This window comes from Centrocercus urophasianus, unplaced genomic scaffold (assembly GCF_019232065.1).
Source record: "Centrocercus urophasianus isolate 14NV4802_14NV808 unplaced genomic scaffold, USGS_Curo_1.0 seq_10, whole genome shotgun sequence".
Lineage (NCBI taxonomy): Eukaryota > Metazoa > Chordata > Aves > Galliformes > Phasianidae > Centrocercus > Centrocercus urophasianus.
The window spans coordinates 66,101,526-66,129,465 of NW_024884142.1; the positions used below are offsets into that span (position 1 = coordinate 66,101,526).

Consider the following 27,940-nt stretch of genomic DNA (forward strand, 5'->3'; position numbering starts at 1 on the left):
CCCACTCCACAGCCACTTTCTGAAGACTAAGGCATCCTCAGATTCCCACTATATAAACGGATAAGGAAGGGAGGATGCAGCGCTCTAGTATTAGGGATCTGAGCATCAAATCTGGTGACCGTTATTAAAAGTGGAAAAAAACATCCAGAGGGACTAAATGTACCATATTATTTTAATGGAAAGCATTGGATGGAAAAAAAAACAACAAAACTATTCCTGTTGGACTGTGAGAAATTTGAAGGCTATTTGAAGTAGCCTTTCCTAAAGTCAAAGATGCGCTTTCATGAAGAAATATTGCAAAGTAGACTGCCAAACGGCCTTTGCAATCCACATAAATATAAGATTTCATTACGTCTAAATGCATGCAGAAAAACTGCTCCAGGACTTGACAAATGTACAGGGAAAGGCAATTATTCTAATAGTGCCCTTTCTGCCTGTTATGTTATCATAAGAAAAAAAAAAACAACTGTTTTCTTATTGGAAATGCATGCTGCAAGTGAATACAACCTTTGACATAGGCAAAGACTGCTCTGCACACGAAGTCAGTCCTGTATTCCCTGTTAGGCCCACAGCTGAGAGACATGGGGCGCAATGAAGTGATGGAGTAAATCTCTTATGACTCTGCATTTGCCTATCTGTAGACATCACTGGGTCTTAAAACATTACTTACCAGAAGCATTAGTCACAGCTCACGTGAGAAAAGCACAAACTGAAAATCGGTAACAGCCACAGTTCCTCACAGGAACATATCCTGCTTTGCTCCTGACTGTAAATGTAACAGCAGCTCCTGCAGGAAGCTCCAGCATTACAGAGCCCAGCAGCCTGCTCTGAGAAGCCAGATACCCACTTTTCATTTCTCTGCAGGGCACAGCCTATGTTCACTGCCTACATCAGCTCCCAAGAGCAAGCAGCTGGGGTGCATGGGGGAAGAGGGAAGATAGGTATTGGTTCCTAAGCGAGTCTTAGGAAGAGATTTGTTTAAGATCCAAGATGGATGATTTATTAATTTATTTAAAGTTTTCATATAAATAAAGCTGAAATAACAACTTCTTTGTTATAACGAAATGAAGGCAAAGGTGAACCAGTAAAGAGTGAAAATTTCCTGCCTTACTGGTTAAAATAAATGCCTTCCAGAAAGTTGGGTTGAACTGGAAAGAAGAAATGCACAGTTATATAGTGAAAACCTAGCTGGTGCTTTGCATGGAGATATGTACTGTTTCTGTGATAACTACACATATCAATCACAAGCTACAATAAACAATAACATATGCTCAGAAGACAAGTGATTACAAGGGACTAGTAAACCTTAGAAAATTCACTAAGAAGTTCCAGTATATTGTCTTTATCAGCTAACATCAAAGAATCAAATGTTTTCAGTGGCTGCAATCGAAGAAACAAGGAGATTATTTGGGCTGATATTGGAGTATTAGGTTTTCATTTACTTAGTTTTTAATAATTCTCCTCCATGACATGCACTGCTCTAAAGCACTCTAAAATCTGGCAACACGAGTTCCTTTAATTCCAGGGATGGACTGCTAAGTACAAAACCTGTATACTGTTAATGCTTCAACAAACCAAGATGAAAAGTAACACTTTCAAATATATATTTCTGGAGGAGATTAACATTTAAAAAGTTGAAAATAATAATAGTCTTAAACACTTGTAATGTTCAAGAATATCTTGTGATAGTGTGCCATCTAACAGAATTGAAGTTACAGTACCATTTCAAAAGTGTTACTCATCTGTTTTTCATCACTGGGAACATACTGCAGAGGAAACAGCCCTCAAAAGCTTAAACAATGACTTCTGACCTACATCGGCAGCCAGAAACTACAACAGTGACAGAAGGAAATGGCACCAGGGGCTCCAGAGAAGTTTGTTTCATATGAAGCATGCATAATCAAGAATGTAACTGTTCCTGTTAGAAAGCTACAAAATACAGTTTCTCTCACGAGAGCTTTCTAGCCAAAACGTGATAATGTATGGAGCTCTCTAACAGGGTACAGATGTTTGCTGTTCCCTTTCACAACAAGTCAGGCCTCACTGCACACTACTGTTCTGTACCTTAATCAGAAAGGAGCATCACCTGAATTTCACAAGCTAACAGCAAGGTCATTTAGCACAGCTACACGCTGTTGTCCAACTCTATTCCATCTCCACACTTCTAGACACTACATTGGCAAAGTTTCGCAGTGGTGACACTGGTTCTAGAGAATTAAACACGATAAATAAGGCTAAATATCAAATCTACCAAATACCGTTCCAAATACACCAAAGCACATGTACACACAATTATTCAGGAAATAAACAGGAAAGTTGGCTTTAAGGGACAGGAGGCAGACATAACTAAGAATTCCCGGGACCTCAGCACACTCCCTGACCTAATGTTGCAGCCCTTGCCCCCTCTAAGCACGTAAGCAAGGAACACAGCTGTAACGAATAAGGAGAAGAGGCAATCGCAACCTACCCTAGTAAAGCAATTACTTTTCCAGGTTGTGAAAGCCAGATCAAGTTATCACACCATATCGTACAAGACTTGTCTTTACAGTACTAAAATATCAAAGTGTTCAGACGCTGTCTTAAGCTCAGACTTACTGTCAAATGCCAAAAGTTAAATAATTTCACTTTGAATAAATAAGCCATATTTCACAGTCTAGACACAGTCCCATAGAGATAAATCACCATCATTGGTATATTTTCAGTGAAAATAATCCTGCCTCCCAGCCTTTCAGAAGGCTTTTCTGGAATCCCAAGAAAATAAATGCAAGTCCTGATGCCAGAAAAAAAAAGAAAAAAAGAAAAAAAAGACCCTTTTGATTTCTGGAATGAGTACAAACTACAAAAAATGCTTTTCTTAGTAGATATACCATAGTCACAGAAAAAAATGCCTCCGATACCCATCTGTATATTTGTTTAAAATACAGAACTGTAGAGTTAAAAAAAAAAAAAACAACACAACAGGACTGTGATTTCTCCTATAATAACCATTATGCTGCATTCCCTAAGATGAAGGCTCACCTCTCCCTTCTCTTCATTCTTAAAATGGCTTTGCTTAAATGAAACTCTGATCATCCCACATCATAGCATGTATTTAGTAATATTTACTCTAAAAGAAAAATAAATTTTATGTTTACACAAACATTCCAGAACAGAAGTCTAAAACAAATACAACCTCAGGACAGTAATTCTCAGCGAGGATGGTGCAAATTTCATCAACTTACACCCTTCCCCTAACAAAGGAACTGCATCACTTAAAATCCTACAGGCTGCACTCCCTTTATTTGGGCATTTTAAGGCTCAGACTTCATTGCCACAAAACTTACAAAAGCTGCCTGAAATCAGTGTATGTGAAAGACCATATTGCTGTAGATCAACACATACGTAGATTAAAATTCTACAAAAGCTTGCTGTGAAAGCTCGAAATATTGAGATGTTACTCCTCAGCAGTGGACCTGGAAATCACCAGGCATAGACACAAAGAGGGATTCATAGACACAAGTCAAGGGAGGGAGAGAAAAGTCATCTGCATCCATGACTACTGCTAGCATTGAATGAATGAGATCTGTCCTGATCTCTTGGTCAGAGGTAGGATGGTAAAGTCCAGATGACAGTAGGTCATAAGAGCCTCAGACTTTCTGGAAGAGTAGAAGAATAAAAACAACAACAAAAAAAGACTACAGTCTGAGGTACTTGTGGGCTGTGATTTTTATTTTTATTTTTTTTAAAGCTCTGTGAACACAGTAATGAAGTTTTAAAGATGACAGCTGAGGAGAATGAGCAGATACACTGAAACTGAGGAAAAAAGCAGAAGACTGGGTAACTGGCTTAAAAGCCACTAAGAACATTTAGCTTTCTCTGCTGTTGTCAGAGTTTTGTCAAGTTTTTAATAGCAAAAAAAGAGTTTTAAATGGAAATAAAAACATTAATGCTTCAATTTATTTCTATTAGTGCTACATTAAAGACACTAAAAAGCATATAATCTGAAATGTATTAAGAAAAACATAAGAAGCCAGTGGGCTAAGAAGAGTCTGCTTTGTAAGCATGACGCTGCTGGGGACAGGTGGCAAATTGGACCTCAAAGAAATGCAATTATTTGCTGCACACTAATTTGCCATCAAGAATGTTGTACTTCTCCTGCTTAAAAGCATACTGCTAAGGTACTCTCTGCTACTCTGAGAAGAGTGTGTATGCAGACTCAACTAAGTGCAATAGTCAAATATTGTATGAGGAAAAAAATTGGTTTGCGAGATCCAGAAGAGGAATTTATGAAAGACTGGACTGTCACTTGCTGTATGGGGAGATCTAAAAATGAGGTAACAGCGAAGGAAGCCTTCTCCAAGCAAGACACGTTCAGATGATCTTGTAAATAACTAAAGCTCTGCATTTTTACGATGCTAAAAATCTAATAGTTTCATACAGTACAATGCCCTTCACAGAACACCAATACGGAAAGTTTAGGACTTCAGATCTCTGTATTCATTTAGTTTTTCATAGTACTCAAGTGTATTTTAGTTGTAATTCAAGAAGCATTCACTAACTAAAACTCAAGTTACCTCACGTTCCATCCACAGTAGTGCACCAAGTAAAGGACTTCTCCACCTTCGATGTCAGAATCTTTAATACTAGCTTCATACATTTTTTGATTTTTCCCTCTTCCGTACCGCACTTGGACTTTCATGCCTGGTGGATAGCATTCAAACTCTTCTTCCTCAATGTTATTGCTGTCTTCTTCCTCCTCCTCCTCTTCTTCCTCCTCCTCTGCTTCTTCTTCATCTTCATCTTCTTCCTTATTCGTGTCATCTCTTGAAAGGTTTAAAAAATTGTAGAGTTAATATGAGATACTTGATAAGCTTTTCAGTTCCAAACCACATATATTGATAAATATTGTGGATGCATTAGAGACTGGGAAACAGCAGGCTCCAAATATGCGAAACTGCACTGCCTGCGATTAATATCAGTAAAATGGGACACACAATACACACAAAATCCAGTGATAGTATGGTGCAAAAATGACTGGCCTGTACGAAAATCTAAAGAAAAAGATGTCATCCATCAAAATCTGCTCGAGCAGAAGTTGTTCAAACTCATCTTTTTACGATTCTTCATGCAAGTCCCTCTAAGTCTCTTTTTTTTTTTTTTTTTAAAGTCAAACTCATCCTTCTCAATATAAAATTTCCTATTCTGTTTTTTAGCTTAGAAGTTTTATAAGCACTTCTTGAAACTTGCTTCCTCAAAAGATCCGTGCTCTTTTCTAATCAATTCTCTCTAGTATTTTATAGTGCAACCAAAACCAGATATTAAGAAAAAAAGGGAAAAAAACACTAAGCAAAAAACCCCAAAACACTACATGAGATTATTTATCAAATCAAGAAACCTGCACTAATACACGACCTTGTCATTCTTTGCCAATTACATATACAAAAAGTCTTCTAAATATAAATCAAACTTGCATTCAGTTATTGCAGGTGTCCACTGTTTTCAAAAGTAAGCCAATTCTAAATACTTGTTTAGACATTTGCACCAATTTTCAGAGGCACTAAGAACTCAAAAAACTTTCTGGTCCTGTCAGTGGCACACACAGGCTGCTCAGCAGTTCTGGAAATAATCTCCAACAATATTAGAGAGGCAAAGTACAAAAGTTAATGGGGAAAGTATCTTCTAATCTTAAATTGCTTTACCAATTATTATTATTGGTCTTTACACAACCCTAATCCCACTCTGCACAGCACAGAACAGATCAGAGCTTCTTACTAAATCTGCAATAATTACAGAACAACGATGATTTAAAACTTGCTGCATGGAACAGATGCATTTGGATGTGTTATAAACTGGGTAAGAAGAAGTAGGTGATGCTCCAAGTCTGATTCACACCTACATTTAAGTTAAACTCACAAATATAGAAGTCTGTAATCTAAATCTTCCTATGATATTTTCAGTAGAAAATGATCAAACTGAGCTTTACTTCTGCAAAAGGATCAAAAAGCATTTTTATTATTGAAATGTTTATTAGAAACAATGTTATTATTACTTCAATAGCTCAAAAGAGAATTCAAAGCAATAAGCCAAACTTAGCTCCAGCATAACCACAATAACAGAAAGAAATTACTTCAGAAATGAATGTTGTACACACAGAAATGAATGTACACACATACTCACATACCGTGAGACAAATGCTAGAATTCCCACTCTGTATTAACTACATCGGATAGTAAAAAAAGTATGAATAAATACATATTGCATTCATGCAGCTTTTATGTTGCATGGTCCAGTTTTGTTCTGTAAAGCCAAAATTCTTAGTCATATATTTTTGGAAGGGTACCTTGCTGTGGAGCTAAAAACTGCAACACAAATGAAAAAGCTCTGAAAGCTCATTTCATCTCCACTGCACACTATGTGGCAAAATCTACTTCCCAAACAAATCATTACTACAGCTCCTCAAAGGCTGTAATGAAAATCCTGAACAGAATTCTACAGCAGAAAGCACCAGCCAGTAATTTGAATGCTCTTGAATAACACTTTGCTGCACTCAAAGTTCCTAGCTAATTTCAGCTTAATATTTGTTGTCATTCAAAAGCAAAGAGCCAACACTGCTTCATGAACAAGACAAACTTGTGATTTTCCACTACTGAAAAGACTTCCAGAATTGCAATAAAAACAAGTTTTGCTATACGTTATTGCTATTATTCCTCTTCAAGGACCAGTGGTACAATCCTTGAATGCATGGCTCTAAGGAAGATGCAGGGTTTTCCAGAAACTGGCAATTATGGTGCCAGTAGCTCTTTCAGAAGCTGGACAAGCTTGGAGTCTCTCTCACATTAATACTATCTGAGTTCCTTGGCATCTCAAGGATATAACTTGTTTTTTTGTGTGTTTGTTTTTTTGTTTGTTTTTTTTTCTTTTAAATAAAGACTCATGACAATGCCAGGACTTCTCTGGAAGACACGTGAAACTCGCCGAGAACAAGATTAACTTGGATGGTAGAGTGGATGTGGAGAACAAACTGTACATAGGCAGAGGGAAATGTTGGAAACAAAGGCAAAAGAGAAGCAGAGATGGTTGCAATTTTTCAAAAAGACTGTTCCAGTCCGGTTAGTGATCATAAGCTAGAGATGCTAGGAAGCCAAACAAAAGCAAAGAATGTTCATCCTTTTGGAGCAAAAAAACTTGTGTACTCACACAGCTCCTGAAAAAATAAAGCACATTCCAATGGTTGCAAGACGAAGAAAAGAGATCTTGTTCTGTAAGGCCATAGAAAGCTCAAACCTGGCAGCACAGATGAAGAAGTTATGACTGCCACGAAGCAGAGTTTTGTAAGAAAACTGATTGCAGCCATCCAGCATGCACACCAATAACCTCATTTGTCCATTTATATTTGCACGATGATATCCAATTTCTTTTAATGCTCTTTAGGAAAAGAAGGGAAACAAGCCTCTTGACAGCAGACAATAATTAACTTAAGTAAATAATAACAGATACTGAGCAGCACTTGCCACAAAGCTGCAACAATGTGAATGGCCCAAGCAGCAGCTGATGAAGGAAGGCAGTACATGCACACTGTGTAAGAGGAATACAAGTGTAACTGTGTCCCCGAAATCTAAAATGCACCAGAAAGCTTACTGGGAAGACAAAGCATTTCCATTTGCAACTGTGGATAATGGAATACCCTCACACTATCTCCTAATGTATGGGAGTGTAAACCTTCAGAAGCAGAACTATGAATTGGAATGCAGCAACACTTGTTAGAAACACAGTAAAATCATTCAGGTGTCCAGGTCACACAATCGCTTCATACAGTTAGATCCCAAAGGCAATCTGAAGGAGTTAAAAAGCTAAAAACCGAGTGTTAAAAAAAAACAAAACAAGCACATGTAGCAGGTACTTCTCACTCAGTATAAACACGTAATACCAACAAACCCAAGCATGGGTAAGTACAACAACAATCATGGTAATAGATGAAACAGCACATGCTACTACACCATAAAAGGAACTGCAGTAATGTGCCAACTTATTTCATTCCTCCCTTCTCCTTATCTCTGGCACAAGCTACAGCATCCTCCCAAAGCTCAGGTGAAAGCACAGGGCAGGCTGAGAGCCACTGCATCAGCCATACCTCCCAGGATCCCTGCTGTGCAGCAACCCCAGCCCTGTGCCAACGCGCTTCCCTCTGACACCATGCTGGGGCTCATGGCAGGTGAGATAGCAAATGCAATATTTTTCAGAGTTATTCTAAAACTTGAGGAAGCAAGATTATTTCAATTATTGGTTCAATTAAGTCATTACAGTTAATTGAATCACTAGCAGAAATAAACTTCAGCATAATTGACACTTTAAATTCAGCAATTAGCTTCTATTTTTGTTCCTCCCCCTCCACTTTTTTCTCATTCTAGAGTATTAATTAACCTCTGCTTCATCCTAGTACAGAGCTGAAAAACGTCAGGTCTCCTCCTTCCTTTGACTTTTCAACTACAGCTTAATGGCAGAGAAGCCATTAAGACCTGCATCTATACCATAACACTAGAATCTTGTGTTTAATTAGTAATATTAATAAGAGTTAAAAAAATCCACCGATATTCTTCTTCACTGTGAAGTTATAAAGATAACCTAAAATAAAGCTCTAAGGTCCAAAGGCTTCTGTCTATATCCAAAGAAAATCTGAACAAACACATGGTTGTGGGCCCATTGCTCTGCCAGAGGGGAGAAGCACAACCTTGATCTGAATCACAGAGGGAAGAGGTCAGCACGTTTCAGCTGTACAAGCACGCGCTACGAAAATTATCTTCTACTGCCATGGAGAAGACAAATGAAAGAACCTCAAGTTATTGCTTCTATTAATTCAGTCAAGTTTTTAAGGAACTTTTAGACACTGAAGGGGTAACGAATGGCCCAGAAGCTTGGCTGAGGAATGCAGCACTTTTCATTTTTATGGCACAGGCTCCCACGCAGCATGAGAACACCTCCTGTTTGATGAATGTTGAAGGGCTCCACCCAAGCACATCTGTCTCAGTGACAGCTACCAGGGTTAATAACTTCCACAGTGACCATAAGCTGGGTGTGATGACGGAACCACTTTTTCCGTATCAGAGAAGCCTCCCTCCAGTTTAAGATGAGGCATGCTTCAGAGCAGTGCATTTACACTGCTGCTATCCACGTTGTTATTGTGCCATTAGCAGTTTATTGCAGTATGAAAAGCAGGCAATACACAGATGTGTGCATTACTGCATACTCTACATTAAGAAAACGATCAGACATTGTTTCTCAAAACATGACTATAGAAAAACTTCATTCTACTATAAGTGGCAGCTGGAATACACAAATATAACATGCATTGCAGTAACAGCACAGAAATATGTTCCTATAAATGAAACTACCTAAATACACTGCTTTTTTTTTTTTGCATACATATCAACAGTCTAAGATTCAGAACAGATGTTCACACCAACTGTGTAATGAACAAGATGGATTTCTCTGCCTTCTGCCAAGCTAAACAAGCAATTCCATACAAACCTAAATCAGATCAGAGAAAGCTATCTCAATACATACTTCTCAACATCAATCTAGAAGCTGAGGTATGCCTCCTGTAGCAAACCTCCAAAACACTCTAACCTTCCTGCTATTGTTTTAGATTCATCGCAACACAGCTCTGACGCATCACTACGCAGGTGAGGAGACAGCACTGCTTCTAACAACTTGTTATCTGCAGGAGGTTAAATTGAGCATCTGACTATTATATAATCTTGTTGTAAATCATTTTCAGAAAACCCCTGTCAAGTGTTTCCAGAAAATTTCTCTCTTGTACAAATAAAAGCCATGACAAGCATAGCATGCAGTCACCCTACCTATACCCTACCAAAGTGGTAAACAACAGAAAGACCCTTAACATGAACCAATGCCATCCTAACTTAGCTCTTCACTTCAGCTTTCATTATTCCTAGCTTCCGCCTCCACTGTTTACAGGGAAGAAAATACTGTTATAATGGTTTTTATGATGTATAACATATCACCGATTAAGATCTCTTCTTTGCACGTATGTGAATGGTTTAACTCAGTTACAGATTGAGTCAAAGAGACTTCTGATTCTATCCCCTTGACACTGTCACAACGGGATGGTCCCAATTCCCAGGAAACTGTATAGGCAAGACCTGAACATGGCAGAAAGACATCTAGAAGCGTGTAGGTTTTTAAATCATATTTTACAACAAATGTTCAAGCAAACAGTTTAAGAAAAAAAAATACCTAGGAAGTTTCCTAACACTGACTGAGAACTGTTTGCAAGTACTGCAAGTGACAGCATAGTTCTCTGCCAAGCAGAGAACTACAGACCCTGTGCTGACAGCCTTCCCTGGAGGTTGAGTTAAGGCAGCATCTTGGCCAACAGGAAGAAAACACCAGAACAAAGCTGCTTGCAATCTTGCAGTACTGTAACTGAGATGACTTGCAAGAAACTTGCTTTGTCATCTTAAAAAAAATCAAAACACTACCAACATACAAGTCCAATGCAACTTCTGTTTTAAACAGTAATTGTATTCCTGATTCTGAGCACTTCATCTTTCAGTTCAATGTAACAGTCTTAATAGCAGCCCATCTGCCTCAGATACTTTAATCATTAAAATTAAAAAAAAAAAAAAAAAAAAACCAACACACTTGGTGTTAATCACCTGGAATAAAAAGTTCCTTACTAATATTTGCTAATTAGCAACTAACCTGCCCTTCAGTGCATAAACTGCATCATTAAATTTTCAAACTCTCTTACTCTTGATTTCATTAGCGTATAATTTTTTTTTAAATAAACTTCACTAGGCTTCTAGCCTCAGCCTCTTCAGAGCACGTTCACTTTACACTGTCTAGAAGGCTCCTGGCGCAGCAAATTTAAATTTTAAATTTGTTGGCTTTGACTCAAGTCTTTGGGTTACTTACAATAGATTGTTGTTAGCAGCCATGAAGAAAAACTGCACCAAGTACAGCAAGCTACATCCAAAGACCATTACTTCAGAAACAAATTTACCAGGAACTTAAAGGAAGATCTTAAGCTTTCTTACTTATTGGCTAAAAAAGAACATACATCATTATAGGGAAAAAGAAGAGTTTTACAAAGCTATTTTGCTAAAGATCCCTCTGGGACAGACCCACGAGAAGTAACACATTACAAAAAGTAGAAGCAACAACATTACAAAAAATTGCAATGCATCTCCTAAAGCCATTCAAAAGCAGCTGACCATGAAGGCAGCCTTCTCGTATGTAAAGACTAAATTGCAGATGCATCCTCCCCAGGCCATGCCAAAACAAGGAAAGCGTAACAGGAACATACAGAACAAGAGGCAAGCTGCCTCTTGCACGGTTCTCAGTGCACAGATACTCAGGTAGCTAAGATACAGACACTCAGGGAAGAGAAAGAGAACCACATTTCTTCCTATTTATCGTATTGTTGAATTCCAATGGAAAAGTCCAGTGGGGTAACATGGGAGCAATTGCTATCTAAAGGGGTTGAGATGCATGGCTTTGCAGAAACAAAGCCTCTGGAAGTAAAAAACAGCTCTGGATTCCAGTAGTATATCCTGAAATTACAAAGATGCAAATTTGCTCCCACCCACCCAATGCATTCTGCAGGCAACCCTGAAGTTTTTCTGCCTGCTGTCATCTCTATGTAAAGATGCTACATGAAGATGTATCCACAGGATATAATTCCTAGAGGTACAAGTTCAAAGAGCAGCTCCATGAATTAGCCTCACGTAATATTAGATTCCATTTGACTGGCTATTTGGTTAGCACTGTGGAAGATTGATAGTCAATATTTTAAAACTTCATTTCAGGAGTACCCTGAGGAAAAAAATAAATCAGTCCGCAGTGGTATTCTGCGATTAACTTCCAAGTTTGTATGTTAGCTTTGTATACACTAGCTTTTTTTTCATTTGTATGTTAGTTCAGCACAGAACTCAATCCACATTTTCCCCTTCCGATAAGGAGAGGGGCTCACAAAAACCTTATGGTGTTCATACCACAAAGGTAAATCATAATCATTTTTTCAAGTACTTAGGATGTCAGCATCATTTTTAAATTCCTTACAGCTTATAGGAAGTACAGAATCCTATCAATCTCCAGAAAAATAGCAAAAGAAATTAAGCTAATAGCACTGCTACAGTACTTAATGCTGCTTATAAATGCTGAGACTACGAGCTGCTACAGACCTTTCATTTAAATAAGTTTGTTATTCCAGGAAAATATACACCAGGAAATGTTACCATCACCTCTATCTATTTTTAGAGTTATGTTTTCTATTCCAAGCAACTTCCTACAAAAATACAAAAAATAACGATTCGCTACAGAAAATGCTAATCTTTGCTGGATGAGTACAGAGAAGCAGAAAAAAGCCTAACCATCAGATGAATTGGGGAAAATTAAGGGGAAACATCTTTTTGGTTTTATGAAGGAAAAATTAAGAGAGCATCATGTTTTTATTGTTATAAATAACCCAGACATGAATCAGAAATAATAATAAAAAGAACTACTACACAGACCAAATGCAGCTAATCGCTGTACTTTCTTCCTATAGCAGCATGAAAAGTTTTAAACCACTCTTATTTCCAAATACAAGCAAGTACTGAATACCACCACAATAACACACAGAGTACTTTGGGATCTTTTTAACTACTGTATTTCCCTCAGCAGCGCAAAGATTTTTTTATATTCAGTTAAATATTTTGAAAGTATCATGAAATTAGTCTTTAGTATTTTGAAAATTCAGAAAACCTGTTACAGAACCATTTTTCTGGTTGCTCTTATAAAACAAGATGTTAAATTCCAGCAACCAGCCTTTTAAAATGATTGTTAACTAGGACATAAATGAATTCACATTCACAGGGAAAAGATTCTTCTACTGTGTTCAGGTAAATTTGACTTTTCTTGTTATTCTGGATTTCTGAGTTATACAAGTTTTCAGTGGAATTTCCTTGAGAACAGGTAAGATCACATTTTATAGGGGGTTCTTTCAGAAATCAAAACGCTTAAAAGAAAACTGAAAAACTTTTCCAAATGAACTTGGAAATCAACACACTGAGCTATATATAGCATTCTGTTCAAACTTTCAATGGGACAGAACAAGGAATAACAGTTGCCAATATTAAGATGGAAGAAAGTTTATCTGCTAAATATAGCAAAGGAGGAGTGGAATGAACAAGGAAATGAGTGGTCAGACAACAACTGCGATTAACTACATAAAAAATCCATGAGACTCAAACTGCTTAGAAAGAGTAAGGTGCCATGAGCTGCTTTCCCTCTTAAGAAAAGCTTCTCCTTTAAGCACCTGTACTGTTTTCAGTTACAGACAATACACTCAGTTAATCTAGACCTTTGACACATGACCCATAACAGCTACCTATGTCTTCTTACTTGAAATCATAATGCAGAAAGCCTCTAATTCTAAGAATATGAACTGTTACCACCCCATACATCAGTGAGAACAGGATGCTACTTTAAAATTCTTTGTTGTTTTTGTGGCTGGTTTTTGTTTTTGCTTCTCAAGATCTGGTTGTCAATTTTTTATTTTTTATTTTTATCCAGTGAAACGTAAAAAGTTGCCAACTCTATAACTAAAGTCAGCTGTGCACATTTCATCCATGGAAGTATTAAGGATGCACAGGACCACGTAATTCATCTTCTACTTTCAAAATTTCATGCCTAAAGGGCTGCACAAGAGTCTCCTGCAAGTGTCATCTCTGCTCAGTGAGGAAGTTGATACTAAATGATGCAAGGTATTTCCCTCTCTTCCCATGTTACCCAGAACACACCACTGTCCAACAACAAAATCTAGCAACCAAGTTAAATAGACAAATAGTGTTCATAATGACGGCAATATTTTTATCTTAAGTGAGATTTATACATTCTACTGATTGTTCAGCTTGCAAATATTTTGGGCTGGATCTTTTAAAAGCCTTATGTAAAGCTCTTTAAAAATGATTACATACTTTTAATTACACTAATACCTTTAGCAGCACTAACCATGAGAAAGATAGGAGCATACAGGTCTTCAGAAAATAAGAGCCTAATTGCAGCAGGGAGGTCTGATTTGAAGTTCAAATTACAAGAGTAAAGTTAATGAGCACACATCGGTTGCCTTATCTGATTACAAACAGAGTAACTTACCCTGATTTGTCTTTTTCGTCAGCCTCTGCATTTATGGTAGAATTTTCCATTTCTTTAATCTTTTCCTCTTCTTTATCTTCTAATTTGGTTTCATCTTCAGTTTTGATTACATTCAAGTCCTTTTCTTGGTCAGGCTGCACTGTAGTATACACTGAATCTGGCAAATTTTTTTTGTTTCCCTAAGACAATAAAACCTTCAGTTAATTTACAAGAAAAAAATAAAAATTCAGAGGATTTCAGAAAAACAAAATGCACAAGTTATTGTGAAGGGAAAAAAAAAGCACTGGATTCTAGGGCTCTTTTTAAAACTACAGCATTTCCACTGGTTTCATTTTTTAAATTCTTAATGTAAGTACAACAGTACTCCCAGGCAGTTTATGCTACAGTATTAGCACACAATTCTTATAACACTTCACAGGATACATCTGCACTCAGGATGCAGAAACATCAGCACTAATGGTCACTGTGGAGCTTGCAGCAGCAGACAGAACAGGGCTGGTGCCACCTGCATACATCACAGCTAAGTTGCATATTGACTTGAAAAACTATACTGCTTCCAGAGCAAACTGCTGTGCCTTCATTGCTCAGCTTACCACCTTAGATCTCCTGTTCTTAAACCACTGGATCAGTACTGAATTTCAAAAAGGTGAAAAGATTTGTCTCTCTGGATCAATGAACTGATTATACCACTGCACATATCATATCTCTGTAGAACTTAGGAGGGCTTAGTTCTTAGTTGTGTTTAGTTCAATACAAAATAGGAGTATCAGCACTGAATTGCTGTGTGAGTAGTTGTGAGCATGTATTACACAGATCACAATAAAGCTGCATGCTAATTGATCTTCATTTGACTTGAGAGGGCCCCAAACAGGTGGAAAGTTGCAGCTGCTTCCTACCAGGTCAAAGCCTTTGACATCACGAATCTCTAAGACAGGCATAAGAGATAAACATAGCTCAAAACTAACCTACAGCATGTTGCTTGTCTGGTTTTAAATCCATTACAGAGATTTCAGTCTTAATACAAACTCATGGTTATCAACACACTATCTGTCTCTATGAACAGGCTATAATACGAACATTAAAATATTTTACCAGAAGAGTGGGCTTATCATTTTCTTTACTTTCATTATCATTCTCAGCTAGCTTTTTCTCTTCTTGTTGCACTGTTGCTACTTCCTCCTGCTTGCGCTCCTCCTTATCCACTTTTATTTCTTTTACATCCTGCTCTGGATCTTCACGCATCTTTAAATCTTTTTCTTTTTCACAGTCTTTACAAGGCTTGCTTGTCACTTTCTCTGGTAATGCCATTTGAAACTCAATATTTGCTGATGTACAGTACTCTTCAAAGCCATAGAGATACCTAAAAAAAAAAAAAAAAAGCTTCTGATAAGCAAGTTTTTTCTTTTTTTTAATAAGAAAAATCATGCTACCTACCAGAAGCTTAACAGGAGCAATATATTTTAAAGCTTACAAAGACTGTATTATAAACAAATGTATAGAATCTATGTATATTGCCACCACTACCACAAAATCTCTACTTATTTTAGTGCTGTTTTAGCATAAACTGCACTGCTTATTACTTACTTTTTGTATGCACATTTAACATTATATCCTGCAGCTGAATTCAATACAGGGATTCCAAGATCTTGATAAACTTGCTTCCATACTGCTCCACTTTCAATCTGTTAAAGCAAATATAACAATGGTTGCTGAATTAACTCACTGACATAGAAGACCAAGCTGTGTCTACCATTTCATACAATAATATTTAATTCTCTCTACAAAATCTCTATTTATCATACACTGTACTTTCACTGTAACACAAACTGTAGTTTAGTGTAACTACTTGTAGCAATTTAGCATTTCTGCACTTTAGTAAGCCACAGCTGGACTTTCTCTCCGGGTGATAATAAAGGAAAAAACAAATATAAAGATCAGTATAGTTAAAAGAATTCTTGAAATACCACATATAGAATTTTAATTAAATTGGAAAGAAAAACACTCGTTCCAAGTATTAGCAATACTACATCCCTGCAGTACTGCATTAGATAATCTAAGACTGGTAGCTAATGTATATCTTTAACACACTCTTCAGTGTCAAAGCTTTGTGACAGTGTGACATGCTCATTTCTCACCATCTGTGAAGGTAAAGCAGATCTACTGTAACACTGAGTACAAGATCCTCCCTTGTATAGTAGAAAGGCAGCACAGCACAAACCAGCCTCCTCAGCTGACAGGCTAGATTTATGAGAAGTAGCTCACAGCAGTAACAGAATCTGCTTGACCAAGAATTCCCTATGCATCAACTACTGCACTAAGACCAATTCCAGTCACCACGTTCCTCTATATATTGCCCAGAACAGATAGGAGTTTAGTGTCTCACAAACAACTTGAACTTACAGTTACCTGCCTTTGGGATTTTACTGAGCAGTGACACTTTCCACTTCATGGTAACAATTTTATCAGACAGACATTTCTTGAAATCTCACAGAAACACATATGTTGGCTGATTTTATACAGCAATAACAACACACTGAGCAGACAATTGATTTAAAATGTAACTAGTTTCTGTCAGAACTCAATTTTAATATCTGGAGCTGCTACACAAGATTTTTTCTTTATTCCTACTTAAGGAAAAACACCATCCCCAGACTTTATAGATCTGTAATACTCACATTATCAAATCCTCCAAGCTTATGTACAAGTCTGAATAATTTGAACAGATTCAAATTTCTATATCCTAGTACAGGTCGTTTGTTAATAGGAGTCCCTGTAAAGATAGACAGTTAAAGTGTTTTGAAATATCTTTTTGAGAGCAACATGAAACCCACTCCACATATGCTACTGCACTATTAAATAGTATGGTAAATTTTCTGACCATCTCGTGCATCTACTGTTTATTTTTTGTGAAAACTAAAACTCACGAGTTTTAACAAGCCATTCTGCCTATAGTTCAATAATATAAATAAATTCAGATATTTGCATTAATCCACATATTACTGAGTATGCACAAATGATGCAACTTCTATTGCTTCTTATATATACACTTCTATTTCACCCACTGAAAAAGATGCCTCTAAAAGAACCAGCCTAGTCCTGCTGAGGGCCAGAGTTAACAGACAGACTCATCTTCTAAGAGGATGGGAAGCCAGAAGCAAGGAATGCAGTCTCACTGTTTCAAAAAATAAACTGTACAGCATTACTAGTTCACAGACTCGGGTCTTTGAAGTATTGCTAAGCAATACCTCTAAATCTAACAAGTCAAACACGGAAATGCATACCTCTGTCTTCCATGAACTTGTATAATTGCTGAAGAAAGTTCTCCCTTTCTTCAGGAAAAGGCTCTATTTCCTCCTGTTAAAAACAAAAAAACAAAAAAACACAAACATTTCACACTTGTGAGTTACAGGCTATCAATAAGAAAATCACTTAGGTTCAAAAGTTTAAGTTTGTTTTTACTGCAGTCAGGAACAAGAAACTACACAAAGAATAACACTGGCCTCAGTGCTATGCCACATGGAGTTTTACATAGCACACTTTATCAACATACATAAGACAATAACTGTAATGACACATCTGAAACTGGATTTTTGATGAATCACTGTCATAGATATCATAAATACCATCAAGATATATTCTTAATTTTGTTCCTTTACACAAAGTCTGGTAGATACCAGTATTAATGCTCAAGGGATATCAGATCTCTATTTCCTCTGCAGTTAAGCAATTTCTTAACGCTCGGATGCACTGTGCAACTTTCAGGAATGAAGTAGAAGACAAAATCATGCTTGCACTTTCTCAGAAGTTCTAATCCACAGCACTGGCAAACCACAGCCAATGACACCGCATGCTACTGCCATGAGGTACCAGCTGAATGCGTGCGTAGTGAGCAGGATCAATCCCAGAACTGAAATAACAATGGATATTTTGGATATTCAGTTCATTGCACTAATAAAGCCTTGTATTAGATTCACCTAAATTAATAAAACAGTAGGGTTTCTTAAAGCACTGGGGTTTAATTTCATTAGAAAATGTCACTTGCCACAACCGGTATATTGAATATAGAATATTAAGCCTATAATCAGAATTCTTAGAAATGGATGACAAAGCTACTTCAAAACAATATGCTGAACAGAAGTTAATTTTCTACATTCCTTTTTCACTACTACCTGGAAAGCTTCTAAAATTAACTAATAAATTCTAAAACCTTTTTGTATGTGCGCATCTCCATTCCATGTTTATTTTTTCATCCTTCAACAGCCTCCTTTTGCTAAACATTAAAGCTTCACAAAACACACTGTATTTAAAGTCAGACCAAGGCAGCTCAGAAATCAGTAGAAACAGAATACAATTGTTAAACATGACGAAAAAGAAACAAAAATTGTGGCTGAAAATCAGGTTAAGGAAGGCTGTAGTGGGGTCTTTTTGTTGTATACTTCCTTTTCTCCATTAAATGCACTTGGAGAACATACTAAAGCAAACCAGCAAAAAAAAAAAATAATAATAATTAAGAACTATTTGCCCTGTGCTGAAATTGTTAACATTTAAGCATATTTAATAACAGAAGTACAATGAAAAGTACTTCATGAAGTACTACAAATGAAGTACTCCAGTCAGAGCCACTGCAAAGGCAATACAAGACGAAAGCCCCCGTGAGGGACATGAGAGGATAAGAATCCACCCACTACCTAGTACACCAGCAAAACTCAGTGCAGGCTATTTTGATGAGCAAGGAGGACAGGTTACATCCTCACAAGGTAGGGCCAGAATGAGTCAGGAGTATATAGTAATCCTCCACGGGTATGAGGAGCGATGCTGCCGCCCTGCAGTAGTACAGACACATACATACAGATATATGCTTGGTTAAGAAAGTTCACACTGCTAGTAAGCAAGGATGGAACCCGCTACCATCAAACTTGAATATAACCACAAATGTCCCGACTGGAAAGTATTGAGATTTGTTGTTCTATGGTTTTGCTATAAGGGGTACACAGTACTGAGGCAGAGAGGTGGATTTTTTTCTATTTTTGTTTTTTTCTTTCTTTTCCTTCTTGTCATGTCACACATGACAGGTACTAGTATAGGAATTTTACCAGTATGCACTGGAACATGGTGAAGAGATCAAAGACACCTATTTGTGTTTTTTTTCCTCCATTCCTCACCAACAAGAGACTACTTGCCATAAGAAAGCGGTCTCATGGACTATTTAAGGGATGGAAGATGAGGAAGGAGAAAGCTTTTAACCCAACAAAACTTTCAAGATGCAAAATGTCTGTTAGGGGAACTAAAATAAAGGTGATGAGTAGGCTGAACATAACACTGCTGCTCTTTCCTCCCTGTAAGACGTAATGTTTGAAAAGTACTTATATCTCAAATGTATTAATGCAAAGAGGTGTCAAAATGCCAAGTGGATATTCCTCATTAATATTCCCAATAAAGCCTTCTAAGAAAGTGTGTTAAGAGGGAAGCTTAAGACCTCGCGTGCCTCTGAAAAGACTTCTTTCTCAGAATCTTTACAAAAATCAATACATGCTACACATACTGTTAACTCTTAATACTCTCTAAAACATTTATGGTATCTCTTAAATAATCGCTGAGTACAGAACAGGGTTTCCTAGACTGTGGATTAAGGCAGACATACCATATTCTGTCACCTCTGCTTATTTCCAAGTTAGTTAACCACAGCACTAAACAGGTTGCTCTGTACCCTCTAATTTGTCTATGTCAAAAAGGTAAAAGAAATTAGCTTATGTGTTTGATATCGAAATCTAGAAAAAAGCAACATGCTTCAAAGCAGCAAATAAAAGTCACATAGTACTGTAATCCAGAAGAAAAGAGAGAATCCTTGTCAATCCTTTCGGCTACCATCAGATTCAGAAGAGGAAAGGAAAGCACTTTCCATTCTTCCATTTACAAAGCACGAAAAAGAAGGCAACACATCCTGGAAAGAGCTAGAACTATCTGCAGGTGGTGCTCTGTAAAGAACAAGCTCAGAGGTCCTGCTTAAGAAAAGATGTTTCTTGATAATTGAGAGACAACAGAAACAGTCTCTCCAAAGACAAAAACTACAAGGTCAAATATTTACAAACAGCATAGCTAAAGATGGCAAATATTTCCACCTAAAATAAGTAGCGATGGAATGACTGCTATAAAATGACTGCATGTTACACTGCAGAGGGAAAAATCTTCTTGCTCATCATGCCCATGGCTGGACACAAACCTGCTCTGGAAAAAAAAAAAATCAAGAACTGTACTGAGTCCATGGAAGTACACTTTGTTTCTCAACATACCAGAGCCCATATCAGACTACACAACTTAGATCACGGCTGCCTGTGGAAAAGCAGCAAAGATTTTCTCACTTTTGAATATTCCCTAAAATAAAGAAATGAAAGAAAGAAAGAGCGAGCCTCATCTTTTAATATGTCAGAGCTACAACTGCAAAGGATTATGTAGTCAGTAAAAGACCATAACAACCATTTCTCTATCACGCTCTTTAAATTTCCACTATGGATGGAAATCTCAGCTTACTGCATTACTGTCAGCAGCATAACAAATCAGAGAAACAGACCTTGAAAGTACACACCAAGTGAAAGATTCAAAAAGCCTCTCTTCCAGCTTCACAGCCAGCTAAATAAAGCTCTTTCCACTAATTTTCTTCTTTCCTCGTCTGGTTTTTTTTTTTTTTTTTTTTTTTTTTTTTCTGGACCAAAAGTTGGGAGGGAATAACAGAATTAGAAAACCAAGCATGAGGCAGGGCTCCATATTTCCAGTACAAAAGAAAGAACAAAGGTGAAAGAGGATTGCACAGACTCCGTGCTTTGATTGAAAGTTCTTCTGCTTCTTCACATCAGGGTAGCCAGAGAAATAGCTTTGTAGTACAGCAATTCTTCAGTAGAACAGGATAAAAGAAAGGTACAACAACTCACATTTCTTGGTAGTTATTCAAGAGTCTCAAAATCTCTTTTCTTTTCACTATTAGAAAACCAGTAGATTCTGCTTTCTGTACTTAAAAGCGAGCAGTGAAAGATCAATGGAAGCTACTTGAAATTTCTGCTTCATAAAAGAATCTACAGTTACGAGCCAGACAGTAATTTGAGAGCATGAAACAGAGAGGAGGACAGGGCGACAAACATACAGGGGAGAAAGACACAAAACAGGACCATGTAAGCCTAGTTTGGCTTATTTTTTTCAAAAGTGACAAGAACACGGGTCAGGAACAACAGCTCAGAGAAGCTGCCTTAGGTGAGGCTGCTGTATAAAAGGTAACAAGTTCCACTGGGCCTTGAAACACGTGTTGAGCGACATATTTACTGAGGTGTAGTTCTACAGTCAGTAGAAAGGTTTATCATCACTTGTGTGTGCAGTTATTTATAGTAATGCTAAAATCATACATGGATCTTACTACACTGCCATAAAGGAAAACTACGGCCTTCTGCACAACACAACACACTCACCAGCAACATCACTACAGAAAGACAATGCATTATTTGGAAGGAGAGTGATCAAAGAAGTGGAAACCCAACTGGGCCATGACTGACATTTGCTCTAAGAAATGTGATGATCTGCACTGGTGAAAAAGAAGTCCTTTGCCTTTCAATACTGCAACAGAATTGTGCAAAGAAAATGGGTGTTCAAAGCAAAGAGAAAGTTCATAGAAACACAGAACGTCTTGGTTTGGAAGGGACTTCAAAGATCACCTAGCTGCAACCCTTCTGCCACAGGCAGTGTTGTCAACCACTAAGATACTAAGAATATATCTTCTACACATGCAAAGTCTTGGCAGAACACCAAGATATGCTTTTATTAACATTAATGATTTCACATACTCAAAAGCAACAGTTTTATCAAAGAATAGGATGCTCATAAAGTTGAACAAGGATTTTGACACCTCAGAAATTTCTGAGGATAAATTCAGACAGTGATATTTACAGTGCATGCATGTTTCCTATTCAAACGGAGAGAAAGAGGGTTTAAAACCCTCCAGAAAGATTTTAAACTGATATATCATTCATGCATCCTTTGAATCAACCAATTGCTTTCTCCAAGGGAGCCTAGAAGAAGTTCCAGGAAAAGGCATATGCCTGCAGAGAAATGCTTTACACTTTTGCTGAGAATGACTGTCAGGTAGTAGATAGATGAAAAGAAATGAAATAAATAAGTATGAAATAAGAAATAAATGTTAGCGCTGAACTCTGAAATTAAACCCAGCACTTGAGCAGATATGTGCATTTTGAAGGTTTGTTTTAAAGTAATAAAAATACACTGCATATCCTTCACCGGGATGTGCATTTAGCTGTTTTAAAACATGTACCTTTCCAGATGGAAGATGGTTTAACCTTTGATAGGTAGTGGGCAAGATCCATTTAAAAATATGCATAAGTAAGGGGAACCTTTCTCTCTTAGTGAAAGCAATATGCATGAGAGCACACACCAGTATCTACCCTTCCTCACTCTGATCAGTCTCTCACAAGGTACTGTAACCCTTCTGTGGCTGCATTAAGATCAGCACAATTCTAGGAAAGATTCTAAAACAGAATCTGAGTTTTACCTTCCTCTTTTTTTTTTTTTTTTTTTAAATTAAAGTTTCACTGACACAGGCCACTGACTGCACTTTCTTTGCCTAGCAATTTGAAGATAATTGTTAGACTTGCACACTGATATTTTCACATTAATCTTTGTTAAACAGAGATTTTAAAAGCTGAGAACCCAAACTATTGCCTGCGTTAAGATGTTATATGCTGTCAAATAGTAGCAATTCCTAACTAAATATTAGCCTTGATAACATCAGTTGTGTATCTAAGCTACTTGCATAATAACTTCACTTGCCTCTTCCTCACTGCTGTTGTCCTCTTTTTCTTTTTCATCTTCCTCCTCCTCTTCAGCTTCACTGCTGGAGCTGTCTTCTTTCAATTCTGTTTTCCAGTTACTAGGAACAGTTTTATTTTTACGGAATTCAAGAGCTTGGTCAAAAGCTGTAAGAGGACCAGAATTTGTTAGCAGTGAAGGAAGGATCAATTTCACCAAATGTTTTAATCGAATAAAGTAGCTGACTCAAAGACTGCTAATCAACTATTCCACCCCAACTTCAAAGAATCTCAACTAAATCCCTGTGTTGTCCATCTTTACTCACCCTACCCAGCCAAACTAGCCTCATCTTCTCCATACATCAAATTATTCAGAGCTATTATTAGGATGGTGAATATATTTGAGAGAATTCCTCCACTAATGAGTTTACACTGTGATTTGCGCACGTTAAACAAAGAGGAAAAGGAGGAGGGAATATTTTCAATCCCATTTTAGAAGTTAAATCACACAGGCTTCAGCTTTCAAACAAATTCACAATTCCAAGTTCTTGAGTGCATAGAAGTGCTCCCTCAGACCTACCAGGAGTGCTGTGATAAAAAATAACTCTACTAAGGTTGAACACGAAGGCCAAATAGTAAATAACCTACAAAACTAACAAGCACTGTACAATTACATCCTTTGTCTGACACATCTACATTTAAGTCAGGATGCTTTTTGTTGTTTGAAGAAAACCATTCCTACAGGTTTTCAGCAGTGTTTAGCCTCAAGGTATATAGGATCTTTTCCTCTTAACAATTTTAGCATTTTTAAGACATGAATCAATCCATCACAAAGTTGGTACAACTGGCATAAAATAAATGGATGCACACGTTTTCTCATTAAAAGCTATTTTTACCTTGTTTTAGGAGAGCATCAGGCTTTGGTGAAGTTTCACTAATTTCCCGAACATCTTTTCTTGGCACAGAAACACTAGATAATTTAAGAAGCATCCAAGAAATATTATTAAAAATATACATTATAAGGATTTCAAAGCTAAATTAACACTATAATACAGAGCTGATCACTAAGATCATAACAATTACTAACAATACAGAAGAGGAATATGAAGGATACCTGAACAATTCCATTGTATAACAGTCTGGTATGGTATTAACCCATTAGTGGATTAAAATAAAAACTTCTACATAAATGTAGTTACAGCACATAATCTATTCACTACGTATTGAAGAAAACTTTCTGCTAACATACATTTTCTCAAATCTGCCTAGCATATATTTCCTTAGAGAAAAACCTCACATTAGCTTAGCAAGTAACTACTCACTCACAAACACCTCCCCCACACGAAACCTAAATGAGTATTAACATACAAAATACTTCAAATTAAAAAACAAAGCACTTTTTAATTTCTGCTGTGGCTAGATTCAAAGAAGCTGATGTGAACAGCAGCTTGGACTGTGGAGAAGGAGAGGGTGAAGCATGTATACACACACTTGCCTGCACATACACGTGTTTCTCCAGTGATGTGCACTGAACGCATGAATAACTGCAAATGGCACCAGAAAGCAATAGCCTAGACTTACTAAGTAACTAAACTACAGTTAAATCATTAAATATGTCATTGTCTTTTCTGCAAAAGCATTCTCTTAAAACAAGCTAAGCAAAATAAATAGCTGGAGCTTTTAAAACTAGAACTAAAACCAAGAAAAGAGAATACTATTAACATAAATCAAAATTCCTTCCTGAGTGTCATGAGCTGAACACAAAGTTCTCTGTTCTATGTGAGCCCCCTACAAACTGGTTCTCTAGGTTTCACTATTTTCCTTCATCCCTTGAATAGCATCACAGCTCTTTTTGGAGAACGCTAACATGCAGCTGTAGTCTATACTCAGACAAACATACACCTTTTACCTCATGAAAAAAAAATGCTGTGTGCATATTTATATTCCACAAACACACGCATCTTCTAATGACTGGGTAAGCACATGGCCATGTCTCTGAAAAGCAGTGCCCAGCTCCAATCAGAGCAAGAAAAAAGAAACGCTTTGTTTGCCACAGTTGTAACAATTATTAACAAAGTTGAAGGCTAATTTTATCACTATGTAGGCCATTTACAGTTTTCTAAACACAAGAAAAATCTTTGCAGAAACTTTCTGAACTGTTATTAGTACTGTATTCACTGTATCTCACACTATGATTCGCTTGACTGGTACACATGTTATTCATTATCAGTCTCTACATTCCTACTTACAATTTGCCATCCTTAAAAGAACGAACAAGAATGTTGTCTTTTTTCACTGCAATATCATCGCTGCAGTCTGGACAGACCACCTGCAAAGATATTATAATGTAAAATTTAGAGAAAAAAAGAGCAACAAGACAGTAATAGTATTTACCAATGGTTCTCAAAAAGTTTTCGGGTTCATTTCTCTCCAGCAACACTACAGTGAAAGGAACTGAGATCCCTCAAAACACAAGAGCAAGATCTCTCAAAACACAGGAGCAATGCTCGCTTGGAATTACTGCATATAGAGGTCCATGCTTGCTGCCTGGAGGGAACTAGCTGCTGCCACCAGAAAAAGATTAAAAACAACCTCCTGACAAACACTAAGTACCTCTCACGTCACTACAGCAGATTTTACTCCTCATCCTAAAAAGGCTTCTCTCAACAAACACTGCCATCAGGGATCTCTTCCAAACACGTCCAGAAATTGCGAAGACGTCATAACTCAGTCTCAGAGAAGAAAAAGAAACAACCAAACAATCCCTCCTCACACAATTGTATGAAGAATCACAGAATCAGTTGAGTTGTAAGGGATCTTTAAAAGCCATATGGGCCAACTGCCCTGCTATGAAATGAACCAACCTACAGCTAGGTCAGGTTGCTCAGGGCCCCATGCAGTCTGATCTTGATTGTCTCATAAGCTACCTACTAGGAGATAAAAATGTCTGATGTACAAGTGTTATGAGAGACTCTTTAATTCAAGAAATAAATTTAAGTCTAGCCTAGCACTGAGGTACCACCTTCAGCTTATTGCAATAAATAAATTGCAATTTTAAAAGCTATCTGAATCTTATAAGTTAGTATAAAAGTCATTAATTTACAAAGTTGAGGAATTCGATAACACATACATTATTCATTGACATTCCAGACTTATGGAACTGGAAAGCAGCACTTTCCATCATTTTTCCCTCAAAACTTGAATTGCTCCCAGAAAGTTAAGAAAACTCTGGTTGATATGAAGCCCCAAGGAGCAGCAACTCTAATTTAGTCCTGGTAAACTCCTCTCCTCTCAGAGCAGTTGCTTGCAGTCCTACTTTGTGTTTGATAGAAGAAGATGCTGTACAACATACGGTTGTCTCCCTTGTTACGTAGGCTGTCAGTTATGTAGTGTTCTAGAAGTTGAAGTGAAAAGCTCCAATTGCGTTGTTTATCATACAGCACAGGTTAAACAAGCTTCTCAAGAGAAATAAAACTTGGCAGTGCAAGTCTCCAAATTCAATGTGTTTCACAATCTCCAAAGAAAGTACTATACGAAAACTGAAACTTCCTACTTAAAATACAGTCTGAGATACAGTCTGTAGGAACCACATCAGTCTCTAGAAAATAAACCAATAATCATCCCCACTTAAAACAGACAATCTCCAAGCTCTTTAAAGACTGAAAAGTTGGCCTGACTTCAGCTACTGATTTTCTAGCAGCCTCAAGATTGTAGCAGTCAGAAATCCATTCACAGTTTAGAGAACAGCTTACCACAATCTCATCTAGTGCCTTACACACAATGCCATCATCTCAATTTTCCCTGAATCAAGCCTTCTTGATTTCCTTGCAAAACAAACTCCATTGTATTTATAGAAGGATGAGGGAGATGATCCTATGTAAGCTCAGTTTTCTGAAAATGCTGTGAAAAGATTTCCTAACTGTAACTTCCAAAAGCCTTTAAGCACACATTCTAACCAAGCAATACCATAAAGCTTACCAAGCACACTACCTAACAGGAAGAACAACTGCCAGACATTTTTATTTTAAATACAATTAGCCACTGCTCTCAAAAAAAACCCACACCAACCAAACAAAAAAAAATGCAGGCAGGATTAAGCCAATGCAGTCAGCCACTGACTCCTTAAAACTATTTAAAACAAACAAACAAAACCAAAAACATAGACCTCTACAGTTCAGACCTTTATCAATTACAACCTACCTGGCTGTAGTCAAAGCAATCCCATTACTAATCTCAACTGTTCTTTGCTGTTAAGGTTTAGACTGATCTCTGACCTTCTCTCATAATCAACTTGCTTGATGTCCTCCATTTGTTTAAACAGAAACTGTATCTGAATACAGCATCATTAATAATAAAGTGAAGCATTTTGGACATGCATATTCCTCAGCATCCGAGGCTGCATTTTCACATAATTACAGTCAGCCACACTATGCAGTTTAAGCAAAACTGCTCAGAAACAAAATAAAATTACTATATTGATAAAGTATAAGTAAACCCTTAAAATATAAAAGAACAGAACATCACAGCTATAGGAAGGGGAAGAAGCTATTTGGGCAGTAAATCTATTATTTGATATAATCTTTAAGTTTAAATACAATACCATATTCATTTGCAGAACTGTAAACCTGATTACTGAAGTAACAGTTAATCTAGGATAAACTACTTCAGAGCTAACAAGCTCCATTCTCCAACTTGATCCCTCTGTTGCTTCTCATTTACTCATTTTCCACATAGAACAAGCTATGCCAACCCCCAAATGAAAGCTCAAGAAATAAGAGCATGGATTTTTGATACACCTTGGATGAACGAGCAACAGAGCTTTGTTAATTCTTAAGATCAAACCCACAGCTATCCTAATTATCCATTCCACCCCATGCAAGCAAAATAGCTACCAGAGTCTACACTGGAAACTGTTGTCAATTATGTGGATCATCACAAGGCCTAACAACAGCATGAGAAAAAGCAGGCCAGCAAACCGACCCGTTCACAGCACAGTTATC

At 37.2% G+C, this 27,940-nt stretch overlaps 1 protein-coding gene across 4 annotated transcripts in view; it reads right to left on the reverse strand.

Moving 5' to 3' along the window:
- The window catches only part of ARID4B (AT-rich interaction domain 4B), an 85,985-nt gene that overhangs the window by 12,472 nt on the left and 45,573 nt on the right, over positions 1-27,940 (reverse strand). For 3 of the 4 annotated variants that reach the window (XM_042810842.1, XM_042810827.1, XM_042810833.1), the window contains exons 9-17: positions 25,190-25,269; positions 23,837-23,910; positions 22,963-23,108; positions 17,418-17,490; positions 16,812-16,906; positions 15,721-15,818; positions 15,229-15,496; positions 14,137-14,315; positions 4,554-4,802 (exon numbers count right to left, since the gene is read on the reverse strand). In XM_042810842.1, the coding sequence (XP_042666776.1) occupies positions 4,554-4,802; positions 14,137-14,315; positions 15,229-15,496; positions 15,721-15,818; positions 16,812-16,906; positions 17,418-17,490; positions 22,963-23,108; positions 23,837-23,910; positions 25,190-25,269 (1,262 nt within the window). The remainder of the gene's footprint in view (positions 1-4,553; positions 4,803-14,136; positions 14,316-15,228; positions 15,497-15,720; positions 15,819-16,811; positions 16,907-17,417; positions 17,491-22,962; positions 23,109-23,836; positions 23,911-25,189; positions 25,270-27,940) is intronic. The other variant, XM_042810852.1, reaches the window with a different exon arrangement.